Source organism: Anas platyrhynchos, chromosome 5, assembly GCF_047663525.1.
Source record: "Anas platyrhynchos isolate ZD024472 breed Pekin duck chromosome 5, IASCAAS_PekinDuck_T2T, whole genome shotgun sequence".
Classification (NCBI taxonomy): Eukaryota; Metazoa; Chordata; class Aves; order Anseriformes; family Anatidae; genus Anas; species Anas platyrhynchos.
Genome location: NC_092591.1, coordinates 39,406,188 through 39,419,237, shown reverse-complemented (window position 1 = coordinate 39,419,237; position 13,050 = coordinate 39,406,188). Strand labels below are relative to the sequence as shown.

The 13,050-nt window shown below is 31.8% G+C and overlaps 1 protein-coding gene across 13 annotated transcripts in view; it reads left to right on the top strand.

The window, feature by feature from the left end:
- RYR3 (ryanodine receptor 3) overlaps positions 1–13,050 on the top strand; it is a 219,585-nt gene that overhangs the window by 182,906 nt on the left and 23,629 nt on the right. For 6 of the 13 annotated variants that reach the window (XM_072038900.1, XM_072038897.1, XM_072038899.1 and 3 more), the window contains exons 73-86: positions 511–623; positions 3,279–3,378; positions 6,079–6,188; positions 6,994–7,045; positions 7,726–7,779; positions 8,068–8,167; positions 8,461–8,540; positions 8,804–8,880; positions 10,467–10,540; positions 10,783–10,800; positions 11,317–11,397; positions 11,783–11,871; positions 12,277–12,405; positions 12,786–12,890. In XM_072038900.1, coding sequence (XP_071895001.1) covers positions 511–623; positions 3,279–3,378; positions 6,079–6,188; positions 6,994–7,045; positions 7,726–7,779; positions 8,068–8,167; positions 8,461–8,540; positions 8,804–8,880; positions 10,467–10,540; positions 10,783–10,800; positions 11,317–11,397; positions 11,783–11,871; positions 12,277–12,405; positions 12,786–12,890 — 1,182 coding nt within the window. Of the gene's footprint in view, positions 1–510; positions 624–3,278; positions 3,379–4,447; positions 4,545–6,078; positions 6,189–6,993; positions 7,046–7,725; positions 7,780–8,067; positions 8,168–8,460; positions 8,541–8,803; positions 8,881–10,466; positions 10,541–10,782; positions 10,801–11,316; positions 11,398–11,782; positions 11,872–12,276; positions 12,406–12,785; positions 12,891–13,050 lie in introns of all 13 variants that reach the window. The other 7 variants (XM_072038896.1, XM_027458847.3, XM_072038905.1 and 4 more) reach the window with 3 other exon arrangements.

The following is a 13,050-nucleotide window of genomic DNA, read 5'->3' as shown; positions in this document are numbered from 1 at the left end:
TCTAATATTACCGATTTTAGCCTGCGTTCCATTTCTACAGTAGGATTCTATAGCAACTTTTGAATCTAGTTGTCTGTGCATTCAAATGCTACAATTTTAAATACAAAAATGCATTTATAATCTTTCCACGTAAAGTTGATTCTTTTTATTCACAAGTGATATAGCACAGAAATTTAGCACATGAATGATTAAATATGCATAGTTATAAACAGGCAAAGTAATCATTTAGGAGTTTTATGTAGGAGTCCCACCCATGAGATATTCTGGTATCTCAAGCTTTCCTGTATGAACTGAGAGGCACTGTATATAAGGCCCTCAGTATTTTTTCAAAGTATTAAAAATATATATATATATATTTTTTTTTTCAGATGATGTTTTTGTAACTTTTCTAATTTGATAGCAAATTGTAAATTTTCTCATTTGTTAGATACATTAGCCAGTGTCTAAAAAGAAAATTTGGAATTAAACGTGGAGTTTCCATAGTATGTAATAAAAGATATTTTCCCATAGGTTGAACAACCACTGAGATCCAAGAAAGCTGTTTGGCATAAACTCCTGTCAAAACAACGCAAAAGGGCTGTTGTTGCTTGTTTTAGAATGGCACCATTGTACAACCTGCCCAGGTAAATGGCTGAAAGATTTATTTTTCATTAATTTTGTTTACATTTCTGAGTAGAAATAGTACTTGTGTGTATGCCTACAAGTTTGCTACTTGTTTGGGTTGTGTAATGGAGTCTAAGAAACAAGAGTTGGTTAGTTATCAGCTAATTCCTCACAGTAGCAAAATACCTGTCTCATGACAAATAACTAGAGGGGAAAAAGACCATAGGAATTACACTGCTTCAGAAACAAAATGCTTCATTTTTGTCAGTCGTTATTTGCTATATTTCCTCACGTTATTTGTGAAAAATATGTTAAGATGTTGTTGCTGTTTCTGTCTTTTTTTTTTTTTTTTTTTTTTTTTTTTTGCCTCTGATTGGTTGTGCTTTATTATCCTGTGTTTGTATTTTTTTAAAGCTTTCTGGTATGGCTATACTCTTATTGCATGAACGCTTCGTGCTCTAGCTTGCATGAGGCAACCTTTAGCTATTACATCCAAATGATACATACAGTAAAGGAGATATTGCGGCAGAGCAGTGCACAATGAGGTTTTGCACTTGTGTGTTGCTCTGCTTATTACTCCAGTTGCAAGTAGATACCACAGTCTGAGATACAGTGCATCCCATGCCTGGATTCATCTACTGATTTAAACCATGTGTTAACACCACACACAATTACTGTCCTTTCACTACCATGTTCTTTTCAATGTGCTTTGTATTCAGATACAGCCTAAGCAAATTTCTAAATAAATTTGCTTCTTCGCTTTTGTGTTTTATCATAGTTCATGTTTAATATTTTTGTTCAAGATTGTTTGCAAAGTATTTAACAAAAGAGTTGCATTACATTTTAAAATGCCTGTATTAAAGCCTATTTACATGCTTGTTGTCAGCTAAAGGTCTGTAGCTGTGCCACTAACATACTGAGAAGAATGCAGGGTTTGCACAAGACAAATAAAAGCCAGTTATACCGTAAAAAGCAAACATCTTCATGAAAATAGTAGTTCTAGACTCTAAACTGTCACAATGCCACTAGGCAATTTTATGGAGACAGAAAGATATGAAATGAAACAACATGAAACCAAACTGATTAGGTTTGAACTATCAACTATTTTATCTTCAAGAACTCTGCTTTGAAAAACAAGAAGTGGTAGATATTTTAGTATAACAATTTTTTGAAGATTTTTTTTTTTAATAAATGTATTCTGGATTTATAATTCTTAACATGTTTGGATTATATATGAGCACCTAAATGATAAAAATAATTCATTTTATTTTTGTTTTAAAAAGCATATATTTAGGATTCATGAGGTTGATGTAAAACTTGCCAAAGGGCAAAATGTGTTATGAATCTGTGTTTTCATTTTCAAGAAAATACATAATAATACTTATTGAAATAGAAAACTTAAGTATCTGTAATTTTCATTAACTTCCCTGGAAAAAAAAAAAAAAAAAAAAAGAGGTTGGTTCTTCTCAAACTTTATGGTAGACTTTATGGTGGAGTTTAAACCTAATCTTAGTATGAATGTGAGGAAAATCTGTCCCATTATTTCTTCTTCCAGATTATAAAAATGAGCTCTCTATTTTAACCAATTAATTTTGATATCTGCATTTCAAAAAAAGGCAAGAGTGAAAAAAAGTCCTCAGTTGATAGGTGCAGAAAAAAAAAAGTTTTAAAATTCATTAGTTTATAAAAACATTTTTCTAGGTAAATCATTGGATTCTGACAGGAAAATAAGGCTACCACACTATTTTGCACCTTATTGCATATATAACTATCTCTGTCATTTAAATTGATAGTGTTTTTAAGACATCTGAACCCTAGGGAGTCTAATTTCAAGTGGGGTATGATTAATTCTAAGAGCTATGTTAATCCCATTGTACCACAGTTTCAAATGCAGCTCCTGATATCTTGCAAATTTCCTCAGTTTAGTTGCAACTTTGTATTGGGAGTGTTAGTTCTAAAATTGATGATTTATTTAAAGGGCAGTTAACTAAAAGGCAGTAAGCAAACAGTTTATGGAGATACTTTAATTTATTCTAGAAAATATTAATATATTCAGTGGATAATGATCCCTTTCTTTTGATCATTTTCTGGAGATTTAGATGGCTTTCGATATAATTTAATGTTAATTTTCCATTTAAATCTATTTTTCTTCAAATGCATTCTTATATGTATCAGTTTTCTGGAATTCCAAGAGGATATTTTAGCAATTGAACCGTCTTGTTGATATACAGGTTTGTTGAATTATAGAAAAAAATGTTTTAACTTCTTTCATAACTATTTCAAGTACTCCCTTTTCTGAGAAGTACTATGAGGTACAAAATAAATAGTAGTTTTATTTATTTCATTTTTTTTCAAGGAAAAAATGTCAGTGAAGTTAGAAAATACTGATTTATTCTCTGTTTAATGAATGTATGTTCACAGCTTTGAAATAGTGTCCTGTATGAGAAATGCATTCTCTAAGATTTTTGTATTTATGTTTCATCTTTTAAGGAAATTAATTTGTAAATTATTTGTCTTATCGTCTATCATCTGTATATGCACATAGATACAGCAAAGTTATACATGGCAATTTTTCATACAGAGTTTACAAATACATTCTTTCTGACTACTTTATTGAATTTAACTTGTGCCTTTGTTGTTAGTTCTTCAATGAAAACCTATATGCTTTTCTTCAGACACAAAATTAGCAATTTCTTCCTGAGCACCTTTCAACGTGTTTGGCTGGAAAAAGTACATGAAAAAACTCAGTATGACAGGCTTATACTCAAGTTAACGGTAATGTAACTTGTGGAGAGCCTCTTCCTTATGCACACACTTATTCCTTCCCAGCCATGATTTGATGTTGCCATAAAACATGAATTTGTACAATTTTCAGAGTGTATTCTGATTGGTCAGTTTTTGAAAACTGATAATAAAATGTCACCAGTGCCAGAGGGAGAGTATAAAGAGTTGGCTAAATATCTGTGTCACCATAAAATGAGAATTTATGTGCAGTGTCTTTAGACAAGTCATAGTATATACCATCAATTTGTATAATTATCGGTGCAGGATAAAAGTGAACAAAAAGGCTTTGTGGAACAACCTTTGTAACCTCATGTAGAGCACCTCAAAACAAGATTTTCCCTCAAATGCAATGTAAATATGGGATGGTTTGGTCAATATGCATAGTCTTATTGCCATAAGCTATATTTTCTGTGGAAATTTTTCCAGTTAAATTAATACTTTATAGTAGTAACCAATTATACCTAAGAATTCTCTAAAATTGGTCTTTTTGTAGAGTAGTTTTTACATATTTTTAATGCAGCTTCTTTGAGGACACATTATCACTGCCCAGAGTTGCAACTGAAATAAAAGCTGATGTTTGGCTTCTTTGTGTGGAAGAAGGCAGTGATTGTCTGCACATAACGTGCTGGAAAGCACTTGATAATTATTTTGCTGTTGACAACCAACTTCTGCTGTCTCTATGTGCTAGATCTAGTAAACTAAATTACACATAGTAGGAGTAAATCTCACCCACTCACTCTCAGTCTTTTAAAGTATGTACTTTTCCCATGCTTGTATTAAGGCACCAGTCCCTTAATTTCACTTATAATGTATATTAGCACTCTAAAAGCCTTCAGAAGAAAAAGTTATATATGTGTGTGTAATAAAAAAAAAAAAAGTAAGAATGTTCAAAAGTATGTGCAGATTTGTCACTGAGTTATGTTTTGCTTTTTGTTTCACTGACCAATCAGAGGATCAGAATTGTACAAACACATATCCTTACTAATCATTAACCACCTGAGCTGTTATACTATGTTCCTTTACCCCTCTTGATCTCACTTTCACAACCCCCCCCCCCCAGGCACCGTTCTATTAACCTCTTCCTCCATGGCTATCAGAACTATTGGATAGAAACAGAGGAATATTCATTTGAGGAGAAACTAGTTCAGGATTTGGCTGTAAGTACTGATATAATTGGGCATCTTTTCAGTGCCCACTTCAGTGTATATTTTATGTATCTATAACCTATATTTTATTTTTATGTACAGTATACATACACATAAATTTTTAAAATATCAATCCTTATGCCCCAGGGCATAAGTTCATTTTCTGCTGTGATCAATAAGACATTAAACCTGTGGTGCACAGTGAAGAGCATTAAGGTGCTTTATGCCTTCAGTTGAACTATAGTGATACGCATTCTTTGGAAGAGAGATGGTTTAGAGGAACTGTCCAACTATTTTTGTCATTATGGTAATTCCTATGTTCCTATATTTTATTTACTCTCCTTTTTAAAGCTTGATGCAATTGATGCTTTTCCCCTTTTTTAAATTCTCATTGATGCATAATATTTAATTTTAACATTTTCAGCTTTGATGCAAATTATTTTTGCTGTTTTATACATCATAAGGAGATGAAAATATATGCAGCCGTATTCAGCAAAAATTTGCTTTATGTGTGAACTTGATGGAAATGATTTATAAACTTGAGCACTTTGGTACTTATATGGTCATCAATTCAGAAAAACTGCTGTTTTATCTCTTCCATCTCTGTTGTCAGTTTGTCTAAAATACTTCTGTGGGACCTATCTTGGTGATATGTAAATACTGTGAAAATGAATATATGTCTTCATGGATCCATGGATCACATGAAGATGCATCAGGAGATGCTTCAGAGTTAGGATAAGCAATTATATTGTGTTTTTTTAGCAGCTTTTTTTTTTTTTTTTAAAGGCCAGCTGGTATAGAACATTGTATGATCTTCCAAAATTACAACTAATATATTCTTATACTGTAGACAATTGTATGGTCTTTGCTTCATTTTTTTGCTTTTTTTTTTTTTTTTGAAAAGAAGTAATGCAAATGTTAGTCAAAACAGTAATTACAATAATTCTGTAATAATTACAAACCCCACCAAAGGGTCACAAGACAAATAAGATGAAAGTAATAAACTGCTCTTTTTCAGTGCTAGCTACTTCAAACTGTCAAAAACGTTTGAAGTTGACAGTAAGAGTTGTTACATTTCTTGAGTCAGTCACCTAGAAATGATATATGAAAGTAATCTAGCAAATAGTAGCCAGAATATGATGCATCTGACAATATTATTAAAAATAATTCCATTTACCAATCAATTCTCCAGAACATAATTGAGCTGGGACTTTCTTTCAGCTCTGGTCCAATGGAAACCTACTCATAATTTCTGCTGAATAAGGCCTCCCTAAGATTTTCACTTGTGTTATTCTCAATACCTTGCAAATGAGAAACTTCTAATGGTACTATCAAATGTGAATAAAAGAATCAGTAAGTCCTTCTTAGTCATACAGGCAAATAGTGTAGCAGGCTCTGGTAAGCTGCTGAATAAGATGAGTACTGAAAGTTAATACAATTTGGACAAAACAAAATTAATTAAATCCTTTCCTAAGCTTAATCTATCTTTTTTTCTTATTCGTGAAGCTTAATTTGTATATTCTGATATAAATCTGTATAACCACAGACACCTCCAAAAAAAGATGAAGAAGAAGAGGAAGATACTGAGAAAAAACAGCCTGATCCACTTCATCAGATTATCCTTTATTTTAGTCGCAATGCTCTCACAGAGAGGAGGTAAGATAGCCATGTTGAAAAATGTATTAAATAAAATCACACAGTAACTGAATTTCTAATAATATTACATAATGGATTTAACATAATTGTAGTTCATTATTATCCATGGTGAATACTTTTTTACCACTCTGTTTCATTAGAGTTTTCTTGGATTTAAACTCAGTATGACCTTTATATTGAGGCAAATATTGGCAATTTTGAGATTTTAAAAGCTTGTTAAATACCCAATACAGAAATAATGAAACCAGACTTCTCATAGAAACATAAAGTCTACAAGAACTGTTGCTTCATCCAGTGTATCCTCTCCTGGTAATAGATAAGTGTTCTTACTGTTGGCATTCATTGCATTTTATTCATCATGTTAGAAAAGGTTTCAAAATAGCATTGATGATTAGCATGATTCTCTTTCAGTTTCTGTTTCAGATTTTTGATCAGAATTTGTGTTTTGTATAAGAGTACTTGTCCAGTGCTTCATATATTTTTCTGTATTGTACTGTAATCTTATTATCTGATATAATAATTATAATTTGTACTTCCATAATGCTTTTCTGCACTTGCAACAGGCAGTGATCCTTACTTACTGAACTTGACAAAATTGGATGTCTAAATATTCCTCTAAATTGTTTAATTAAAGTTACATAGATGTGGTTTGAGATTAGAAAATATATTTATAGTAGTATTTTCCAATGTAATAGGAATTCAAGTAGATATATGTGTACTTCCCATTAGTAAAAAAAATGGTATTTACTTATTATTAGGAATAGGACGTAATCATAAAATGATTTAAAATATTTTCTCTTTATAGCAAACTAGAAGATGATCCTTTATATATCGCCTATTCTGCCATGATGGCAAAGGTAAATACAGAATTTCAAGCTCCAACCATTGTTTCATTCAGATACTTCTGATTAATTTCAGATGCCTTTCCTTGTCTTCTGAAGTCTCCATATAGTCATTTCTATATTTTTAATGAAACAAATGGTGTTCAGAGTAATAAGAAATTTCCTGCTTTAAAATAATACCATAAAATTCCAGTAGGTGCAATCCTGTTGATACCACTTAGCAGTTAGTTTTGTACAATGTTAACTTTAGAAGTCTTAACAGTATTAGTTATCTTGATTCTTAGGGTCATTATCTTGGAGTTACTATGTGAAGTCTGTCAAAAGAAAGTTGACAGTGTTTGCAAGAGATTGATTATGGCTGATGCTTCTAAATCAGGAGAGTTTGACTTTGAAAATCAATATTATGGATATGAATAGAGAGATGACATAAGAACACAAAACCTACACTTACTTGTTACATATATAGTTGGATTAATTCCCTTAGTATTCATACCTAACATAGTATCAGCTTCTTAGTGGGGATAAGCACAAATATGTAGGATTACGGGAATGTTAAATCTTCTGACTGGATTTAGTTATTGCTTTAAACATTTCCTTGAATGGTTATCTTTTTTTAGTCTAAATACTGTAGTAAAAATTGCCATTATGTTTCATACTAAGAAAATGTTGTGATTTCTATTTCTTAACACAAAAAGAGCTGTCAGGAAGAAGAGGAGGAAGAAGAGGAAGAAAAAGAGAAGACATTTGAGGTGAGAATTTAAATCTTATTTCTTTTTCATCACCTAAAGTGCAAGATAGCATTTTAAATATGTCCACTACAATAAGTGCAAGGATAAAACAGCATGCATTGAGTTGCTTTTTGAGGTTATTCATATAGAAGAAAGACAATGTGTTCTGAAGTTTTGGAATCAGACAATCCATGGATTATGCAGGCAGATGGCATTCAATAACTTGAGATTTCTCATCTTTGTATGTTGCCTGAGTCAGTTTGTATTTGTCAGTCTGTAATTTGTTCTCACTTTTGTTCCCAAACACAGGAGAAAGAAATGGAAAAGCAGAGAACACTTTACCAGCAAGCTCGCTTGCATGATCGTGGAGCTGCTGAGATGGTCCTTCAGATGATTAGCGCAAGCAAAGGTAATGTTTTGTGAAGTATTAAGTACACACAATAAACATATCATATATAGTGATATATATATATTATATATATAATGTATTATGTCAGTATTATGTCATTATACATATGATGTGTGTATCATAAACAACTTGTTATACATATGATATGTATATCTTATACAATTTGTGTATAGTATATAACAAGGCAAAATAAATGTGAATTGCAACTACATTTAGGTAAATTTTTTGGACTGTTTTTCTGATTGATTAGTTCATACTTGCAAGTTTTATTGACTGTATTGTTCTTTTGACAGGTCATACAGGACCCATGGTTGTTGAAACATTAAAACTTGGTATTGCTATTCTAAATGGTGGGAATACCATAGTTCAACAGGTAATGCTTTCCTAACTATTGAGAGTGTTGTTTGTATAAAGGAAACAACTAATTTGGAGAATTATAGTGTTCTGTTGTATTTTTATGTTAGTGCATTTAATTTTAGGCTTAACAATGAAGATATATCAGGGTATTTTTGCTACAGTAACAGTGATATTATTACTTGGTAGTAATTTGCATTTAGAATGGTAATCTAGGAAATTGTTAATTTACATAACTTTAATACAAACTTTTTTCCTCCAAATGTCCCCCATACCCTCTAGAAAATGTTAGACTACCTGAAGGAGAAAAAGGATGCTGGATTTTTTCAAAGTCTCTCTGGCTTGATGCAGTCCTGCAGGTAAAACCATAAATCATATTAGTACTGTTTCAGTTTTATTCGGGTTGGTGGTTTATTGTGCAGTCCAGGTGGATTTGTTAGATTTAAATTACGCAGGTCACAGATTGTAGAGCTCTCTGATTTTTTGTGAAAATTTTTGTGAATCAGAGTAGTAGTGTGTTAATCTTTTAGAAGAATGTTATTCCAAAGAAGAAAATAAAGCAAAGATTATATGTATGCATTTGAAGGGTTAGTTTGGTGAGGCAGGAAAGCAAAATGTAATAGCTCCTTTACTGGTCCCAGATCCCTCAAGATTTCTGGATGGTTCTAAGGATGGAGAAAAGCCATTACTGAAGGAGAGACAGGCCAGTGGAGCTTTACTAAACTATCAGTTTCTGCACATCTCTGACGAGTCACATAATCTCTTCATCTGAACCCTCTGCATGTGTATCAAGTTTGTTAGAGGTGCCATGTGGCCGGTGAGATCATTGTAGTCCATTTACTTGACAAAACAGAACTTCAAATTAGTTAAGGTAAATGTCTCATAAAGAAGGTGGAAAACTGTTGGTGTTTCTGATTACTCTTACAGTAGGCAACCTCCTTTTCTCAGCTGTTTAAAGCAACAGAAGGGCTGTGAAGCTGTAGACTGGGAATCAGAAGTGGAGAAGCTATATGAGGAAAGGAAGAACTGTGGAAGGAATGTTGACCTGCATTGTAGAAATTATCATTTAGTAGTTGCAGTGTAATTAAATAACGTCTATTCTATCTTGTCATTTTTCCCATTTATGTAGAACAATTTAGCAAGCATCTGCAATGATGTTATTACCAATTGTGTGTGTGTTGTTCAGGACTCCCTTAAAAAAGAAGTTTTTGATAAAATGACTTGAGCACTAACAAGAGAATGAAAACAATGCTTTGAAGAATGCTCCACATCTTGTTTTTAAGGATATGAGTAGAACTTAGAACATGTGTATGCATTACAGCTTAACTGAAAAAAGTGTATATAATCATATAATTATATTTGGACTAGCTGAATTAAAGTATTCTGACTGAGAAGAATCAGCACCTGCTATTCCAGGTACTCGTCTGTGCCAAGGCAGCACAAAAAATGTGCTATTTTGATCACAGAAGATATGGGGACTCTTATTCCATATATGTCTTCTGAGTATGGAATCAGTTTCCATATGTCTTAGGAATAATATAAAAATGCATAATATATACAGCAACAATATAAAAGTAGTGAAGTGTCATGGAAAACAGTATGACTGAGAAGTAACTCAAGTGATGCTCTTTTGGCAGACATGTTTAAGAGTAGTTTGCTATTGTTTTTCATTTATACATGAAACCATAAGTGATGTTACTGGAAGTGAAGTTAGGGGAACGGTAAGACCTGATCTGAGACTCATTTCATCACAGATATGGACACTGGAGCCTTATTTTCATCCTAAGTCCCTTTAATTAATATTCATATTTAGTAAAATATGAGGCAGTGCATGTCACAGCAGGTTAAGATTAGCAGTTGAAGGCCTCCAAAAATTTCCTAGAAGAAAACAATTTTCTGTTGTGTACTACAGTACTTTTTCCTTTTTTTTTTTTTTTAATATAAGTGTTCTTGACTTGAATGCGTTTGAGAGACAAAATAAAGCAGAAGGCCTGGGAATGGTTACTGAAGAAGGAACTCGTAAGTAGAATGAAACTGATAACCTGTAGTGCTTAAAACATTATTTGTGCTTCCTTCTTATGCTAGAAATGTTATTTAACTTGGTTTGAGGTTTCTGTTTTCAGACTTAATATAAATAATTTTAAGGTTTGAGTTCTGAATATGCATTATATTTACAAAATCTTTAGCAATAATTTTAAAGAAAAACTTGTAACTTCCAATATTCTTATCCTGTATTCTTGTTATTTTTCTTCAATCCACAGTCATCGTTCGTGAGCGTGGTATGTTTGGGTACAGTTTTTGATACAGTTTTTGTTGCAAAAGCGTGTTGCAAATACAGAAAGAAATCTTTAATTGCATCTTTCCAGACAGCTTTAGGTTTAGCTTTATGGTCTGCAGCAGGTTGTGTGTTAAGCTGTTCAGCTTGGATAAACAGTCTGATGCTTATTAAAGAAGTATCATCCATATTTAAGGCATGATTTTATTCATAACTAACCATTTAATTATTAAATAAATAATGTGTAGTTTGTTTTTTTGTTGTTTTGTTTTAGTGTGGGTTTTGTTTTTTTTTTTTTAACACATGGATGCATTGGAGTGCTAAATATTTCAGCTTTGCTTTTTGTCTTTTTCTTTTCATTATTTTCAGTCTGTTTCTTTAAATTGCTTTAAAGCAGCTTTTATAGCACTGTGTTTTTTTTACTAGAATCTCCAATTTTGAAGGATACTGTAAGATTATGTGTTCTTCATATTTAATAATAACAATTTTCTCATTATCATTGTATTTATATATTTTCAAGGTGAAAAAGTGTTGCAGCATGATGAATTTACTCGAGATCTATTTAGATTTTTACAACTGCTCTGTGAAGGGCATAACAATGGTAAGTGAACTGAATCACTTTTGGGGATCTGTGGGGAAAAGTGATTAAGCCCGTTCTTAAACAGAGTTGAATAGAATCAATTCTAATTTTTTTTTCCTCTAATTAATTCAGTATTCTGAGAAAAAGTGGCATGCCAAAAATGTTAATTGTGGATTTTAATTTGAATTTTTAAGTCTTAATGTACTTTCAGATTTTATGCATATGATTAATCAGTAAAGCCTGTTGCAAGGCATATGGTTAACAACTCTTCAGTTTTATTTGCATTGTGATATATTGTAGTTCACTTAAAAAGAATGTATTCTCCATAAATATATGAAAACAATCTTAATCTTGTATTTTCCAATCCTATACACAGTAATGAAGCGCAAATCACTTATTATTTCAGATTTTCAGAATTACCTACGTACTCAGATGGGCAACACCACAACAGTGAATATTATCATTAGTACTGTTGACTATCTCTTGCGTCTTCAGGTGAGGAAAAATCAGAGTAAAATGATAACATAATAAGTAAAATAACATAATTTTCTTCATTTTTATAAATTCACATTTTGTTAGAATCAAAAGTGAAGCTACTCTTTTCAGGGATATTAATAATAAAGAATTTTGATTTAATTAATTTTGTCTTTTCTTCCTTCTTAAAATAGATGACCTTTCAGAATTGTTTGGGAAACCAATTTTTTGTTACTTTATTTCATTGTTTACTTGTTTAGGCAGCACAGTTGGATAAAAACGTAAAAAGCTATTGTCATGAGAAATAGATTGACAAAGAAATTATAAATTGCAGCTGATTCAACCTTTGGTGGTACACATGCACACAGAAAATACTGCATATAAAATAAAAAATTAGAAAATATAACACTTTTTTTTTTCCTTTAGGAATCAATCAGTGACTTTTATTGGTACTATTCAGGAAAAGATGTCATTGATGAATCAGGACAACGTAACTTCTCTAAAGCTTTGGCTGTCACCAAACAAATATTCAATTCCCTTACAGAATATATTCAGGTAAACAGAAGGTTTTGCCCAAGATACTAACAGTGAAGTTCTGTGATTACATGGTCTAATCATCTCCTATTGTAAATATTTGACTTTACTTTTCTAACTTTTGAAAAAGTAACATTGAATCCCTGGTCTGGTGTAAAGTTAACAATAAGGTAATGCTTGCATATTTGACATTTTTTTTTTATATGGACTACATACCACAGGAATTTTGTGAAACTTTCTTATGCAGCTTCATGAAGGTCTGAAATTTCTGGCGTTTGATTGTTTGTTTATTTTTTTGTCTTCTTTTTTTTTTTTTTTTGTGGTGGTGGTTTGTTTTTCAGGTTATTTTCATATTTTGATTTTATATAAATAAAAAAAAATATTTCTCTTAATTTTTTTAGGGCCCTTGCATAGGTAACCAACAAAGTCTGGCTCATAGTAGGCTGTGGGATGCAGTTGTTGGCTTTCTTCATGTCTTTGCCAATATGCAGATGAAACTTTCACAGGTATTTGCAAGAGGCAAATAGTGCTTTTTTGCATCTGGTTATAAATTAGAGTTGAGTGTTGCAATCTGTAAATAACATACTGTCCCTCATTGGCTGTGCATGGGCTACTGTCATGTGGAGGTCCAACACTGAATCTTTGCACTAACATCGTCACACCACT